General features: G+C 45.9%; 2 protein-coding genes across 5 annotated transcripts in view; one reads left to right on the top strand and one right to left on the bottom strand.

Annotated features, from left to right (window-relative positions):
• Tecpr2 (tectonin beta-propeller repeat containing 2) overlaps window positions 1–1526 on the bottom strand; it is an 82393-nt gene extending 80867 nt beyond the window's left edge. Inside the window, exon 1 of one of the 4 annotated variants that reach the window (XR_007346025.1) lies at window positions 1351–1526. The gene's annotated coding sequence lies outside the window, so the exon portion shown is untranslated. The remainder of the gene's footprint in view (window positions 1–1350) is intronic. The other 3 variants (XM_048799372.1, XM_015495913.2, XM_015495908.2) reach the window with 3 other exon arrangements.
• On the top strand, window positions 1491–11927 carry LOC107150774 (cyclin dependent kinase 2 interacting protein). Its single transcript, XM_015495898.2, has 5 exons — window positions 1491–1606; window positions 5435–5603; window positions 6969–7098; window positions 10226–10355; window positions 11154–11927. The coding sequence occupies exons 1-5, from the start codon at window positions 1600–1602 to the stop codon at window positions 11354–11356; spliced, it is 639 nt and encodes a 212-aa protein (XP_015351384.1). The 5' UTR covers window positions 1491–1599; the 3' UTR covers window positions 11357–11927.
• The last annotated feature ends 1453 nt before the right edge of the window (window positions 11928–13380 follow it).

The following is a 13380-nucleotide window of genomic DNA, read 5'->3' as shown; positions in this document are numbered from 1 at the left end:
GTCCATCACTGGTTTCTAAGTGGGTCATGAAACTCAAGTGGAGTAGACCCTATGGCAGCAGTTGATTCTCATACTGGAAAGTTCAAAGGCCAGACCAGAGCTCCCTGAGGGCAGCAACTGGGTCCACATGGCAAACCACAGTATCCTTAGGGCCTGGCACAATAGCTGGCACAAAACATACTCCAATAACTACCTGCTGAATGAACAAATATTGAATGTAAATCAAGTCACCAAAAAAGCAAGGTCAGAGGTCTATCAACATGCATTATATCTGGGTGTAGGAAAGTTCAAAAATTCTTACAGGTTAGAAGACCAGGACTCAACAGTGACAAGGGGCTATAGCAGCTTCATAGTCAGATTCTGCCCATGCCTGAGATCGGGCCATCGGAATTTCCCAGAATTCCCTTCCTTAAAGATTCCAAGACCTTGGCTGCAAGGAAGCAGTCAACCCCAAGTACAACTCATCATCCCAATAGATGAGAAGAGGGTGTATCCCACATTCTACCAACAAACCGAACAGAAGTGACAACAGAATAAAACTCCCCTATCTCAATGAGAAAGAGCTGGAAAACAAAGAGCAGGTAAGAGAAATGGAAGTCAAGTGGGAGAAACTAAAGTAATGAGAAAGTCAGAAGACATAAGAAGGGACCAGTGGAAAGAAAAAGAGAACTACACGGCTGAAGCAGGAAGATCACAAGTTCGAGGCCAGGCTCAGCAACAGAGCAAGGCCTGTCTCAGGGCGGGGACTAGGAGTGCTGCTCAGTAGTAGAGCGCCCCTGGGCTCAATCCCCAGTATCAAAAAGAGAGGGCAGCACCGATGGAGGGGATGACAGCAAGGCTATTTACTGAGATCCCTGCACCAAGCACTGCTTTACTGCAGGCACTGGCCCACTTAATCCTCCCACCTCCCCCGACACAGACGCTGTTATCTCCACTTTACTGAAGATGAAACGGAAGCTTTAGAGAGGTGGCTGCGCTTGCTCCATCCCACTGCTGGGAAGTGGCAGCGCTGTGACCCGACCCCGGTTTTGACTCCAGGGTACCCCACTCTGCCTTATAAACGGATTGAGAGGGGAGTCACTCAACACCTAGGAGTCAAAGCCTGCTGAGGCGGGGGCGGGCGGAGGCAGGGACCCGGGCTGGGCGGCCCGGGGGACGGATCACAACGTCAATCACGAGGCCGAGGCGCCTGGAGCCCCGAGGCGGGTGGGCACCTGGGCAGCGAGGGGGAAGAGCAGGGGCGCGCGGTGCGGGCCCGGGGCGGTGTCGAAGGACTGGGCTCCGCCGAGTCCCCTCTGCGGCCCGCGGGCCTCTGNGGACGTCGGCCGCCCGCGGCGTGGCCGGACTCACCTCCCGCGGCAGCCCCTCCGGACTCGTCGGCCCCGCGGGGCCCGAGGAGGCGGGGATGGACTCCGGGCCGCGGGGGCCGCCGGGAGCCCGTTCCCTGGGCAACCGGGCCGGCCTGGCGAGCGACCACCGACTCCGCCGGGGGCTAGAGCGGCCGAGCCACAAGTGGCGGCGGGCGGGGCGGAAGTGACGCTAGCGCTTCCTGTGAGTGGGCGGGGCTTGGGTCTCCTTCCCGGGATTTCTGCCGACCGCATGGAAGGTACGTGAGAGGGCTAGATTCCGGGTTGAGGAGGCTATGGGCGCCAGGCTTTTGGTCGCGGGCCGGGCCGCTTTGATTAAGTGCTGTGGTGCCTTGCCCATCCCGGTGTGCCGGCCCCGCGCAGCCTCTGTGGTCGGCCTGGGGCCATCTTTGCTGCGCCTCCGTTTTTTCACGTGTGGAGTGACAGCTGAACGGATGATGTGTGCAAAGGAGTGTCAGCAACCTGACGCTCGAATGGTAATTATCGTCATTATTTATTTATTTATTTGGCGTCACTGGGGATTGAGCCTATGGGCGCTCTGCCACTGAACTACATTTTCAGTCCTTTTTTATTTTCTGAGACAGTCCTCTAAGTTGCTGATGGCAGGTGTGCGTAGAAAGCCCCTGGTTTCAACCTCAGTACCACAGAAATAAATAATAAATAGCAGTAATGGAGCAAATTGGGCGCCAAGCCTTGCATGCCCATCACCTCCAGAAACTCTTACTTGAACTGTCAGTGAAGGTTGCCAGAACATTCTGCTTGTAGAGTGCTCACTGAGCACCAGTAATGTTTTAAGTCAGCTCCATTTTGCAGTGAGAAGCCCTGGCATGAAGGGGATAAGTAACTTAACCACTGGGTTATGCTTCATCTGCCCTGTTCTGTGGCTCTGATTACTGTTCTCTCCCTACTAGCCTGTGAGTTTCTTGAAGTTGAAGCTGTTTTTTGGTTCCTAAGTATGTACTAGTATAATGCCAGATTCGTGGGACCCCAGTAGACCTCCAGGAGCCAATTCTGATGCAATCACACAAGAGTCTTTATTGCAAGCTGGAGCCTGGACTCACAACCGTTTCTGACGCAGCTGTCCCAGGGAGTAAGCCCTGGTGCTTTGTCCAGTGAGATTTTATAGGTTTTGGGGGGATACTCTATGCATCACAACATCACACAGCAAATCATTCCATACCGCAGGAAAATCAAACAACTCCTCTTAACATTGATTAGCACATTCAATGGCAGGAACAAGTTGGGTAGGGATGTTTGGTTAGTACAACAGGGGGATTCGTTTGAACTGATTGGTTTAAGCCACGAGGGAGTACGTGCTGAACTACATGGTTTCCCAACATGTTATACACCACCATAAACTACTGGGGGGGGGGGTCATCTGGCATCCCAGGTATTTTCCCTGTCTCATGCTGATTGGTGGTTGCTGGGGGGTTGCTATGGGTTCTCACCTAGGCTAACTGAGTCAGGGACACCTGGTGCAGCAGATCTCTCCTGTTATTTGCAGACAAACAACTCAGCAGTGTGGTTATGTGCCTAGGAGTGCTCTGTGGGTTTTTCCAAGGACAAGGGCCACGCCCCCTTCCTTGGACAGGCCTTGAGGTAGAAGCTTTTTTCAAAAAGGAGTCACATCAGTTTCTCACTAGGTGCCTGGCAAGCAGACAGTGAATCAGATGGGATCCTCATCCTCAGGAACCCCTCCTGGGGAAGAGAAAACTTTAGACAATTTCACTACAGATGATGATAAGAGCACTTCCTCCACTTAACACATTTTATTCAGCACCTACTATGTGCAGAAGGTATGAAAGGGAACAAGATAAACAGAGCCTATTCTGGTTGGACTCAGTCCAGCAGGGACTGAGGCACCTCGCTGCTGAATGTCAAGATACCTGAAGCATAGGATGTTCCAGTTACTAGTGCAGTGAGTCCTAACCCACCTTGGGGGATCCAGGAGACTTTATGGAAATGATTTTCTAAAAATCTAAGATCATGGGCTGGGGATGTGGCTCAAGTGGTAGCGCGCTCGCCTGGCATGCGTGTGGCCCGGGTTCGATCCTCAGCACCACATACAAACAAAGATGTTGTGTCCGCCAAAAACTAAAAAATAAATATAAAAAAAAAAAAATCTAAGATCGTGCCATTGCCCTCCTCCAAGCACACTGCTTGCTCTCCATTGTACATAGAACAAGCCCAAACTTCCTGTCTTGGCATGCAAGGTTCTAATTGTGAGGTCCCTTCTTAACACACTACCCGCTCCCCTCCATTTTATCCTAGCCATACTGAATCTGGACTGGTTCTTGGTCATTTATCATCTCTCGCCCCTTTGGAAAGTCATTTCCACATCAATGGCTATCTTATTCAGGCACTTCATCCTTCATGCCTGGCATATTGTAGGCAGCCAGCAAACATTAGTTGTTTCAGAGTGAATGAAGAACCAATATACTTAAAAGAAGAACCCTCTAGAATGCCAGGTGATTGAAGACACACTAATAGCAGAAACATTCTAATTCATGTTGAAGCTTATACAGACCCAGCACTGAGGCACGGATTGCAAGTGGGAAAGGATCAAGCTGAAGAAGGGTGTGCAGACTTGGGTAACAGGGCCTTGGACATCAGATGATATACTGACCCTTGCCATGGGCCAGCCCCTCACAGCATTACATAGGCATCTACTCTCAGCAACACTGTGAAGCAGATACTATTTTTATTAGTCTACCCTCCAAACCATACAACTTTTGTGTGTTCTGTATTCCTCCAGGGCCATGAAGTGTCTGTTGGGTTCTCAGTGGAGAAGGGAGTGCTGGGGTAGAACAAACTGCCCGGGAGGCTCTTGGTGGTCTGGGGACTGCTTCCTCCAGACAGTGGGATCTGGGTTTGGCTTGAGGGAGGCAGCACTAGCCTGAGAAGGAAGGAGCTTTTAGAAGAAAAACGCATGTGCAGAGGCCTTTTCAGGAGCTGCTAGAAGCTTGGCACAGTGGTGCACATTTGTAATCCCAGTGACTCAGGAGCTGAGGTAGGAGGTTTGTGAGTTCCAGACCATTCTTAGCCTCTTAGCAATGCCCTAAGCAATGTGGCAGGACCCTGTCTCAAAACATAAACAGGGCTGGGGATGTGGCTCAAGTGGTAAAGCACCCCTCGGTTCAATCCCCAGTACCAGAACAAAAACTGCTAGGTTCACTTTAACTGGAGATCATGAAAACTGGTATTGCCAAGAGTGCCAGGGCCTGATGGAGCTGGAACTTCCTCCTGAGCCCCAGGAAAGGCAGAGGCGGTCTCGTCAGGATTCCCTTTGCATCTCTGGTGTCCTTCCTTCTCAGTATCTTAGAAGCTCCAATGAGCCACACGTCTCTGAACAAAGTGCCTGAGACTGGAGAGTGGGAGTACTAAGGAGTCAAGCCAGATTATCCTTTAGGAAATGGAATGGGAGCCATCTAAGGGTTCTCGCAGAGAGTTACAACTTCACTTCCAGCCTTTGAAAGTAGTTAGAATGCCAAGGTCAAAACTTTGTGGAGGGCTGGGGATGTGGCTCAAGCGGTAGCGCGCTCGCCTGGCATGCGGGCGGCCCGGGTTCGATCCTCAGCACCACATACAAAGATGTCGTGTCTGCTGAAAAACTTTTAAAAAAAAATAAAAATTCTCTCTCTTTAAAAAAAAAAAAAATGTTTAAAAAAAAAAAACTTTGTGGAGCCATTAAGCTAGGAAAGGATCAGCTATATCTGATGTGTCTTTTAAGTAATTTTTAAAAGTTTTGGCTTTTCTTGTTTTAGAAACTTTCATGTTTATCCAGACCTTAGCTTTTGTGACATTTATTTGTCTAGTTGACAAAGAATGTTAGTTTGGGGCTGGGGTTGTGGCTCAGTGGCAGAGCACTTGCCTTGCCCATGTGAGGCACTGGGTTCAATCCTTCTCACCACATAAAAATAAATAAACAAAACAAAGATATTGTGTCCATGTATAAGTAAGAAAAATCTTTAAAAATAGAATGTCAGTTTGTTGACAGTTAATAAGACATGTGTCCTCCGACTATGATCATGTTTTCCATAATAATTGTGTTTTTCTTACTCCTACAGCAAAGACTCTTGGAGTTACAACACCCAGAAAGCCTGTCTTGTCAGTCAGTGCAAGAAAAATTAAGGACAATGCAGCTGACTGGCACAATTTAACCCTGAAATGGGAAACCCTCAGTGATGCAGGTTTTACCACCGCAAATAACATTGCCAACTTGAAAATCAGTTTATTGTAAGTACATTTAGAGTTCCTCACACTCTGAACCTTCACCCTTAACCATTGGGCAGAAGAGTCATGGGAGTCTTTTAGGGTAAGAACTTACCAGGATAAATGAATTTAAAAATAAAATAGTAAGCAAGAAAAGCAGTAAATTATATACACAAGTATGAAGAGTATATGAGCATTTTTTTAAGTACTTGAGCTTATGTTTATTTATTGTATATACACATTTTTTGGAGGGGTTCCCTTAATCATGGAGCTTCATCCCCAGCCCTTTTTATTTTTTATTTTGGGACAGGGTCTTGCTGAGTTGCTTAGAGCCTTGCTAAGTTAATGAGGCTGGCCTCCAACTTACGATCCTCCTGCTTCAGCCTCCCGAGTCACTGGGATTACAGGTGTGTACTACCACACCCCACTACTTATTGTATATATCCATTTTAAATACAAAGTTATGCTATGTATTATTCATGGTTACATCTGTGTATAAACTTATAAAAATAGGTTAAAGGACCAGACATGGTAGTGTACTGCTGTTATCCCAGCCATTGAGGAGGCCAAGGCAATAAGATCACAAGTTCAAGGCCAGCCTGGGCAACTTAGCAAGACCCTGTCACAAAATAAAACATAAAAAGGGCTGGGGATATGGCTCAGTGGTAGAGCATCCCTGGGTTCAATCTCCAGTATTGAAGGAAAAAAAAAAACATGATACAGGCTTAACTCACAGTACTGGCACCTTCTAGGACGAATGGTTGGGTGGTAAGTAATGAGACTTCATGTTCAGACTGTTACATTTTCCTTGTTTTTAAAAATTTTTCTTCCTGCTCTTGTTGTTGTTGTTGTCATTGTTGAAACTAGGTATCACTCATTGCATTGCCCAGGCTGATCTCGAACTCTTGGGCTCAAGTGATCCTCCTGCCTGGTCTTCCCAAATAGCTGGGGCTACAGGTGTGCATCACCACACCCAATTTATTTTATTTCTTAAAAAAGACAAGGGACTTATGAAAAATTATTAGCAGTTGCAAATTCTAATTAAAGGCTTTGCTTTATTCTATTTTTTTTAGTTGAAGATGGATGTAATACCTTTATTTTATTTATTTTTGTGTGGTGCTCAGGATCAAACCCATTGCCTCACGTGTACTAGGCAAGCGCTCTACCACTGAGCTACAACCCAGACCTGCTTTATTTTTGCGTTTTTCCTGTATAAGTTTTTAATTTCTCAAAGTTACAATTTTAAAATACCTGAACACCCCGCAGCTTGCCTCTGTCTACTGGCAGAGCCTTCAGCCCCTGGCTCCCCGCTGGTTTCACCAGCCTGTGCTCTCCTAGAATGGCCATGCACATCATGGACTTTAACCCATTATTTGCTATTTTATCCAGGAGTAAAGACAAGATAGAATTAAATAGCAGCAACCCAGCTTCCAATGGAAATGAAGAAAAGATGTATCCACAATATGATAAGGAGCTTGAGGTGCTATGTGAGGAACTACAGGCCACCTTGGATGGTTTGGTAAGACCTACTGGCCACTTGTGGTCACTGTCACTGGGTCCAGTGGACCTCTTTGGGGTTTGCTCGACCATTTCTGGCATTTAACACCATTGGTAATTCTTTGCTTCTCAGGCTTCTCTGATGCTCTCTTCCTCTACCCATCCCACAAATCTTTTTTTTTTTTTAACTTTGGAACAGAAGTGATGAGTCCTGCCTCTTGGGGTTGGGCCCATCTTTTAGTTGTTGATAGACCTTTATTTATATACAGTGCCAAGAATCAAATCCAGTGCTTCACATATGCCAGGAAAGTGTGCTACCGCTGAGCACCAGCGCCAGCCCCTCATCCCACAAATTTTGATGTTCCCCAAGATGTGGCTCTGGACACCCACTCTTTCTGCACAGTACATTGTCCAGGGCATTTCGTCCACTTCCAGAGTCCACAGAGCGAATGTTTTAGGCTTCATGGGCCAGACTATCTCTGTCCTTGTACTGCTCAACTCTGCCTCGTAGGGCAATGGCAGTATATATAAGCAAATGGATGTGACTATGTTCCCATAAAACTATTGGTGGATGCAGAATTTGAATTTCACATGATTTTCATGTATCACAAAATTCTATTCTTCTTTTGATTTATTTCCAATCATTTGAAATGTAAGCACCTTCTGAGGACAGAGTATGTATAGACATTATTTGTAATTCTTCCACATGGGAACTTGGTCTCTTCTCCCTTATTTGTTAATTATTCAATTTGTCAACTATATCAGTTTGGACTTGAAAGGTATTTACTTTATACTTTGGGTTGTGATCCAAATCGATTTTATTTCTTGCTCAGATTGTCCCTACTTTGGCCATTGGGAATGCAGTTGGCTCATATGTCCCTTTGAAAGTCTCTCTTCACAGTGAAGTTTGGTTTGGTTGTGGATTTTGTGAACACTCTGCATTTGCTGGCATTGAAAGATGTTCCAGGCTCATCTTGTGCACGTCCTGCCTCAGTCTTAGAATAATAAGTCCTCATTCTATGTTCAAAAACCGAATGCTGAGATTGTAAAGCTATTAATATTATTTTTTTCCTATTTTCCTCCTAGCATTTGGAGAGAATAATTTCCCAGACTCAGCTTCAGTAGTCTTTATTTAGGGGGATGGGTGGGCATACCAGGGATTGAACTTGGCCACTTGACCACTGAGCCACATCCCCAGCCCTATTTTGTATTTTATTTAGAAACAGGGTCTCACTGAGTTGCTCAGTGCCTCACTTCTGCTCAGGCTGGCTTTGAACTGGTGATCCTCCTGTCTCATCCTCCTCTGCCGCTGGGATTATAGGTGTGTGCAACTGCACCCTGCTCAATAGTCTTTAATAAATTTGACCTTGGGTGTTGGTGCACTCCTTTGCCTGAGCTGGACTCAGTCTCTCAGCAGTCTGGGTTCGCTTCTGGAGACACTCTTAATGCTGAAGTGTGAGCATGGTTTGCTGCTAACATGTTATCAGTTCATACATACATGACCTTGTCCCTATTGATGGCCAAGCTGCAAAATTGGGCATGGCCCTTCTAGCACAGGGTCATGGCTCCAGGATTTTCCTCACTTTCTTCATCTTTGTAAGTTTTTCTTAGAGTCAGGGAGTTGCCACAGGATGCAGAGGAAAGCACAAAGGATTGGGTGTTGAGAGACTTGGGGACAGAAGGCCTTATTTCTATTCAAGTTTGGCCTTATTCTTCCTTAGTTCAATCTTGAGCAGTTTTCTCAGCTATGAAACAGAAGTGATGAGTCCTGCCTGAAATATCAAACCTAAGATTCAAGAAAGGAATCTTTAAAAATCAATGTTACCAGGCTGGGGTTGTGGCTCAAGTGGTAGAGTGCTCGCCTAAGACACGTGAGGTACTGGGTTCGATCCTCAGCACCACATAAAAATAAAATGGAGGGGCTGGGGATGTGGCTCAAGTGGTAGTGTGCTCGCCTGGCATGCGTGCGGCCTGGGTTCGATCCTCATCACCACATACAAACAAGGATGTTGTGTCCGCCAAAAACTAGAAAATAAAATTTAAAAAAATTTCTCTCTCTCTCTCTCTCTCTCACTCTCTCTTTAAAAAAGAAAAAAAAGACTGATTAAAAAATAATAATAAATAAAATGGAGATATTGTGTCCACCTTAAAAAAAAAATAAAAAATAAATATTTAAAAAAAAAATCAATGTTACCTAAATTTAGTGCATGCCCCTTCAGAGGTAATTTGAGGTGGTTGGAAGGACCAAGTGCAAGAAATTAAGATTTTGATGATTCGTATGTTTTTTATTTCCCCACCCCATGCTCATAAAGTCAGTTATGCCAGGAGTTAGAAATTTGATCTTAGTAGACCTGTGCTACTTAAATCTGAAATCCTAGTTTCTTCTATTTATTTTAACCTTTTTTTTGTGTGTGTGGTGCTGGGGATTGAACCCAGGGCCTTGTGCATGCGAGGCAAGCCCTCTACCAATGAGCTGTATCCCAGCCCCTTCTGTTTATTTTACTTAACAACCACTCATATAGCTCCACTAGGGGCTTCCAGTAGTCACTCCCCCGTCCTCCCCCATGAAGGCAGACACCACACTGGCCCGCTCTGTGCTGTCTCACGTACACAGCAGGGGTGGCTGTGCGAAGGGGGCCGTGAAGCAGCTCAGGATGGAACCTGGGGTCCGCTGGAGCACTGCCATTTCCTCCTGTGTCAAGTGAGCAGGCTGCCATTCAGTACCATCGTTTTATAAATAAGGAAATAGCCTCAACAGGCTTTCAGTATCTGACTCAGAAATTAGTTTGTTTTATGCTTCTCTCCCATGTTTGGTCCCATAAGAGCAGCAGACCCTGCCCTGGAATTCTCCAGGTCTTGCTGAAACATGCTGTTTAATTGTAGTGCAGTGGAAGATAGCACGCTCTCTACTCCAAGACTGGAAATCCGGGGCTTATTGGGGAAGTAATCCAAACTGATGAAACCATAGCAGCTGTCCATTGCCCTGCAAATTTGCTCTCCGTGGAGTTAGTGGCATTTGGTTATTACAGTTTGGGCCTCAACAGAAATACTTAGCTTTGAAATCTAGTGAATTTGAAACTGATTTCAGTTTTCAAATAATATTTAGATTTAAAATAATGTTCGCATATTCCAAATTGATATCTTTTCAGACCAAAATACTGGTGAAAATGGAAAAGCTGTCTTCAACTACCAAGGGAATTTGTGAACTAGAAAATTACCATTATGGGGAGGAGAGTGCTCGGCCCCCTTTGTTTCACACGTGGCCTACGACCCACTTCTGTAAGTAGTTCTTGTGAGTCCATGTTTAGGAGGATAGAGGTCAGGAGAGGATTTAGTACCATTTAGATTAGATGAAGGCATCTTAGAATGAACATTTCTTCTAGTTCTAATTACCTAACAGCAAAGAAAATTCAACGTAGAGACTTATGATACAAGTTGCTGTTCTTGACTCTTTAAACCCAATAGAATGAAGTCCACCTCCTCTGTGGAGGCAGAAATTCCTCTTTTATTTATTCTTTTTTAATTGAGGAAGAAATTGTTTTGTCTGTTTATTCAAGATGACTGCTGCCAACCTCATAGAAAAGGACTATTTAGAAAAATGTAATCCATCACTTAAGCGCTTTAAGGCACTTTTTTTTTCTTTCTGTGACTGGGGATTAACCTGGGGTGCTTTACCACTGAGCAACATCCCCAGCACCCTGCCCCCTTTTTAAAATTTTTTTTTATTTTGAGACAGGGTCTTGCTAAGTTGCTGAAGGAAGGGAGAAAAGAACAAAATTGGCTGGCCTAATAAGCTGGTTGTAATACTGTCAGTTTGAGGCAATTCTCCTGTCATGGTCACTGCAGGTCACCTACAGGTTAACACAAAGGCCTGTGCTTATTTTTGATCTCGTGCTCCTTGCTGCATAGCTAACGTTCCTAACTGGCACCAGCCAGAGTGATGGACACACTCCTCCTCCTCTACTGCGGTGCTGCTGTTGGTTCTGGCTTTTCACCAGGAGCCTCTGAAAGCGTGGCTCCTGGATTGAGCTGCTTCCTTGAATGGCTGCTGGTGAGGGAGACTTGCTTCTGTTTCAGATGAGGTTTCCCGCCAGCTCTCAGACATGTACAGGCAGGAGCTGCTCCTGAAGCGTACTGTGGGTGCAGAGCTGGCGCACACGGTGGACCGGGACCTCATCCTGAGCTACCTGTCAATGTGGCTGCACCAGCCCTACGTGGAGAGCAGCAGCAAGCTGCATCTGGAGAGCATGCTGCTGGAGACAGGGCACCGGGCCCTGTGACCTTCCCACCCAGCTTGGCTCCAGACCACTGACATCTTCCCTGTCCCCCAGTGGGGGGGACCTGGTGTTGTGCCCAGGACTAGAGCCTTCTCTCTGGCCTGGCTGCCCACCAGCCTTCGTGGGGTTCTGGACCACATGGCAGCTTCTGTGGCCTCTCCAGGGGTGCTCACCCCTGCTGTGGCCACCCTTCCTTTTTGCCTCGTCTACTTGTCATTCCTGACCTGATGAGTTCCTGAGCAGAGAGACTGAGGGGTCCGGTTTTTGTGAGTTAAGTGTACTTTATAGGTCACTCACCTTGATGTAGAAAACCCCTCATTACATATTTTTACTTTATACCTATCTGTATTTAGATTTTTATGAGCACATATTCTATGATTACAACTAATGTTTAAAATCTTATAGCGTCAACTGGGTAAAGTTTGGCATCATGGAAATGAAAACTGCCAACAAAAACACAGCCATGGTCTGCATGTCCAGGATGGGACAGGCCAGTGAGAAGTCCTCTGATCCCAAACCATGCACATTCCATGGGACTGTGTATGCTGTGAAATTGAATAAATGTTTAATTGTGGTGTTGTGTTAGCTTCTTTACATTTAATCATTAACATACTACTTATCTAAGTTATCAAAACCATTTAAACTTTTTTTTGAACTATTTTTTTTTTTTTTAGTTGTCAATGGATCTTTCATTTTATTTATTTATTTATATGCAGTGTTGAGGATTGAACCCAGGGCTTCACACATGCCAGGCAAGCGCTCCACCACTGAGCTACAGCTGAGCTACTCGGAATCTTAACTTATCAGCCCAAGACTATTTTAACTTTAATTCACCAAATAAGACTTACTTGTAGAATTTATGGCCAGGAAAACCTCAGGAAATCACTACTTCTGATTCCTCCATTCTTTTTTACAACAGGCCCTGTCATACAGTCATATGACAGTCATACAACTGTCCAAGGTTCTGGACAGTAACTGGCAGTCCCAGGTTTGCTTTCATTTTTGGACCGAACCCAGGGGTGCTTAACCTCTGAACCACTTCCGCAGCCCTTTTTGTATTTTATTTTGAGACAGAGTCTTGCTAAGTTGCTCAGGGCCTTGCTAAGTTGCTGAGGCTGGCCTTGAACTCATGATCCTCCTGCCTCAGCCTTCCGAGCCTCTGGAATTACAGGCGTGTGCCACTACCTCTGGCAGATTTGCTTTGATTTAGTTCCCCTGAACTTATTAGGTAAACACTCCACCACTGTTGACCCATCCTCAGCCCTTAATTATTTTTTATTTTATTTTTTTGGCCATACTGGGAACCAAAGCATGAATCTAGCCAGGCCAGCATCACCTGGACTTACTAGGACCATGAGTATAGCCCCAGCCCGTTTTCTTTTCTTTCTTTTTCTGCTCTGCTTTTTCCTTTTTTGCCAAGCTACATGCTCAGCTGAGTGAGGGGTTCGGACAGACATAAGATCCTGCACAAAGACTGTGGACCCAGAGGGAAGACTGACTTGCAGAGAGCACATGCACCAATGTCACTTCGCATCACAAAATAACACAGGGTGTACATGCCTGTTCAATTCTGCCATACCTTCCCAGAAATATCCCCCTGGGCAATGTGGGCTTTAGCCTTATGAAGCCAAGGTTCTGTGGTCCAAAGAGCAAATGCTGTCAGAGAAATAAAAGTATGCCCCCAATAAAAGACTGCAGGTGACAGAAGTATTTTGAGAGCAAGTGAGGATTTCTTACTGTGCAAGCTGACCTATGAAAAGCACCTAATAGCAGCATTTCTTAGGATTTCTCTCTTCTCTGCCTTTGCTGTACTAAAATCCAACTATCATAAAAGTGGACAGTCAGACACCTTATAATCTGGATGCTCCTGGTTAGCATTTGGCTGGGCTGCTGCTATCCTGTCGTAGGCTCCACTGCAGGCCTAGATGCAAGGCTACCGGAACCAGCTACAGAGTGATGGGCAGGACGGGGCCCAAGAGGCTGTGCTTGTCAGCTGCCCACCTGGGAGAGGTCTTGGCATGAGGTCC

Source organism: Marmota marmota, unplaced genomic scaffold (genome assembly GCF_001458135.2).
Source record: "Marmota marmota marmota unplaced genomic scaffold, marMar, whole genome shotgun sequence".
Classification (NCBI taxonomy): domain Eukaryota; kingdom Metazoa; phylum Chordata; class Mammalia; order Rodentia; family Sciuridae; genus Marmota; species Marmota marmota.
Note: the sequence above shows the minus strand (reverse complement) of the source record. Positions and strands in the feature narration are given on the sequence as shown.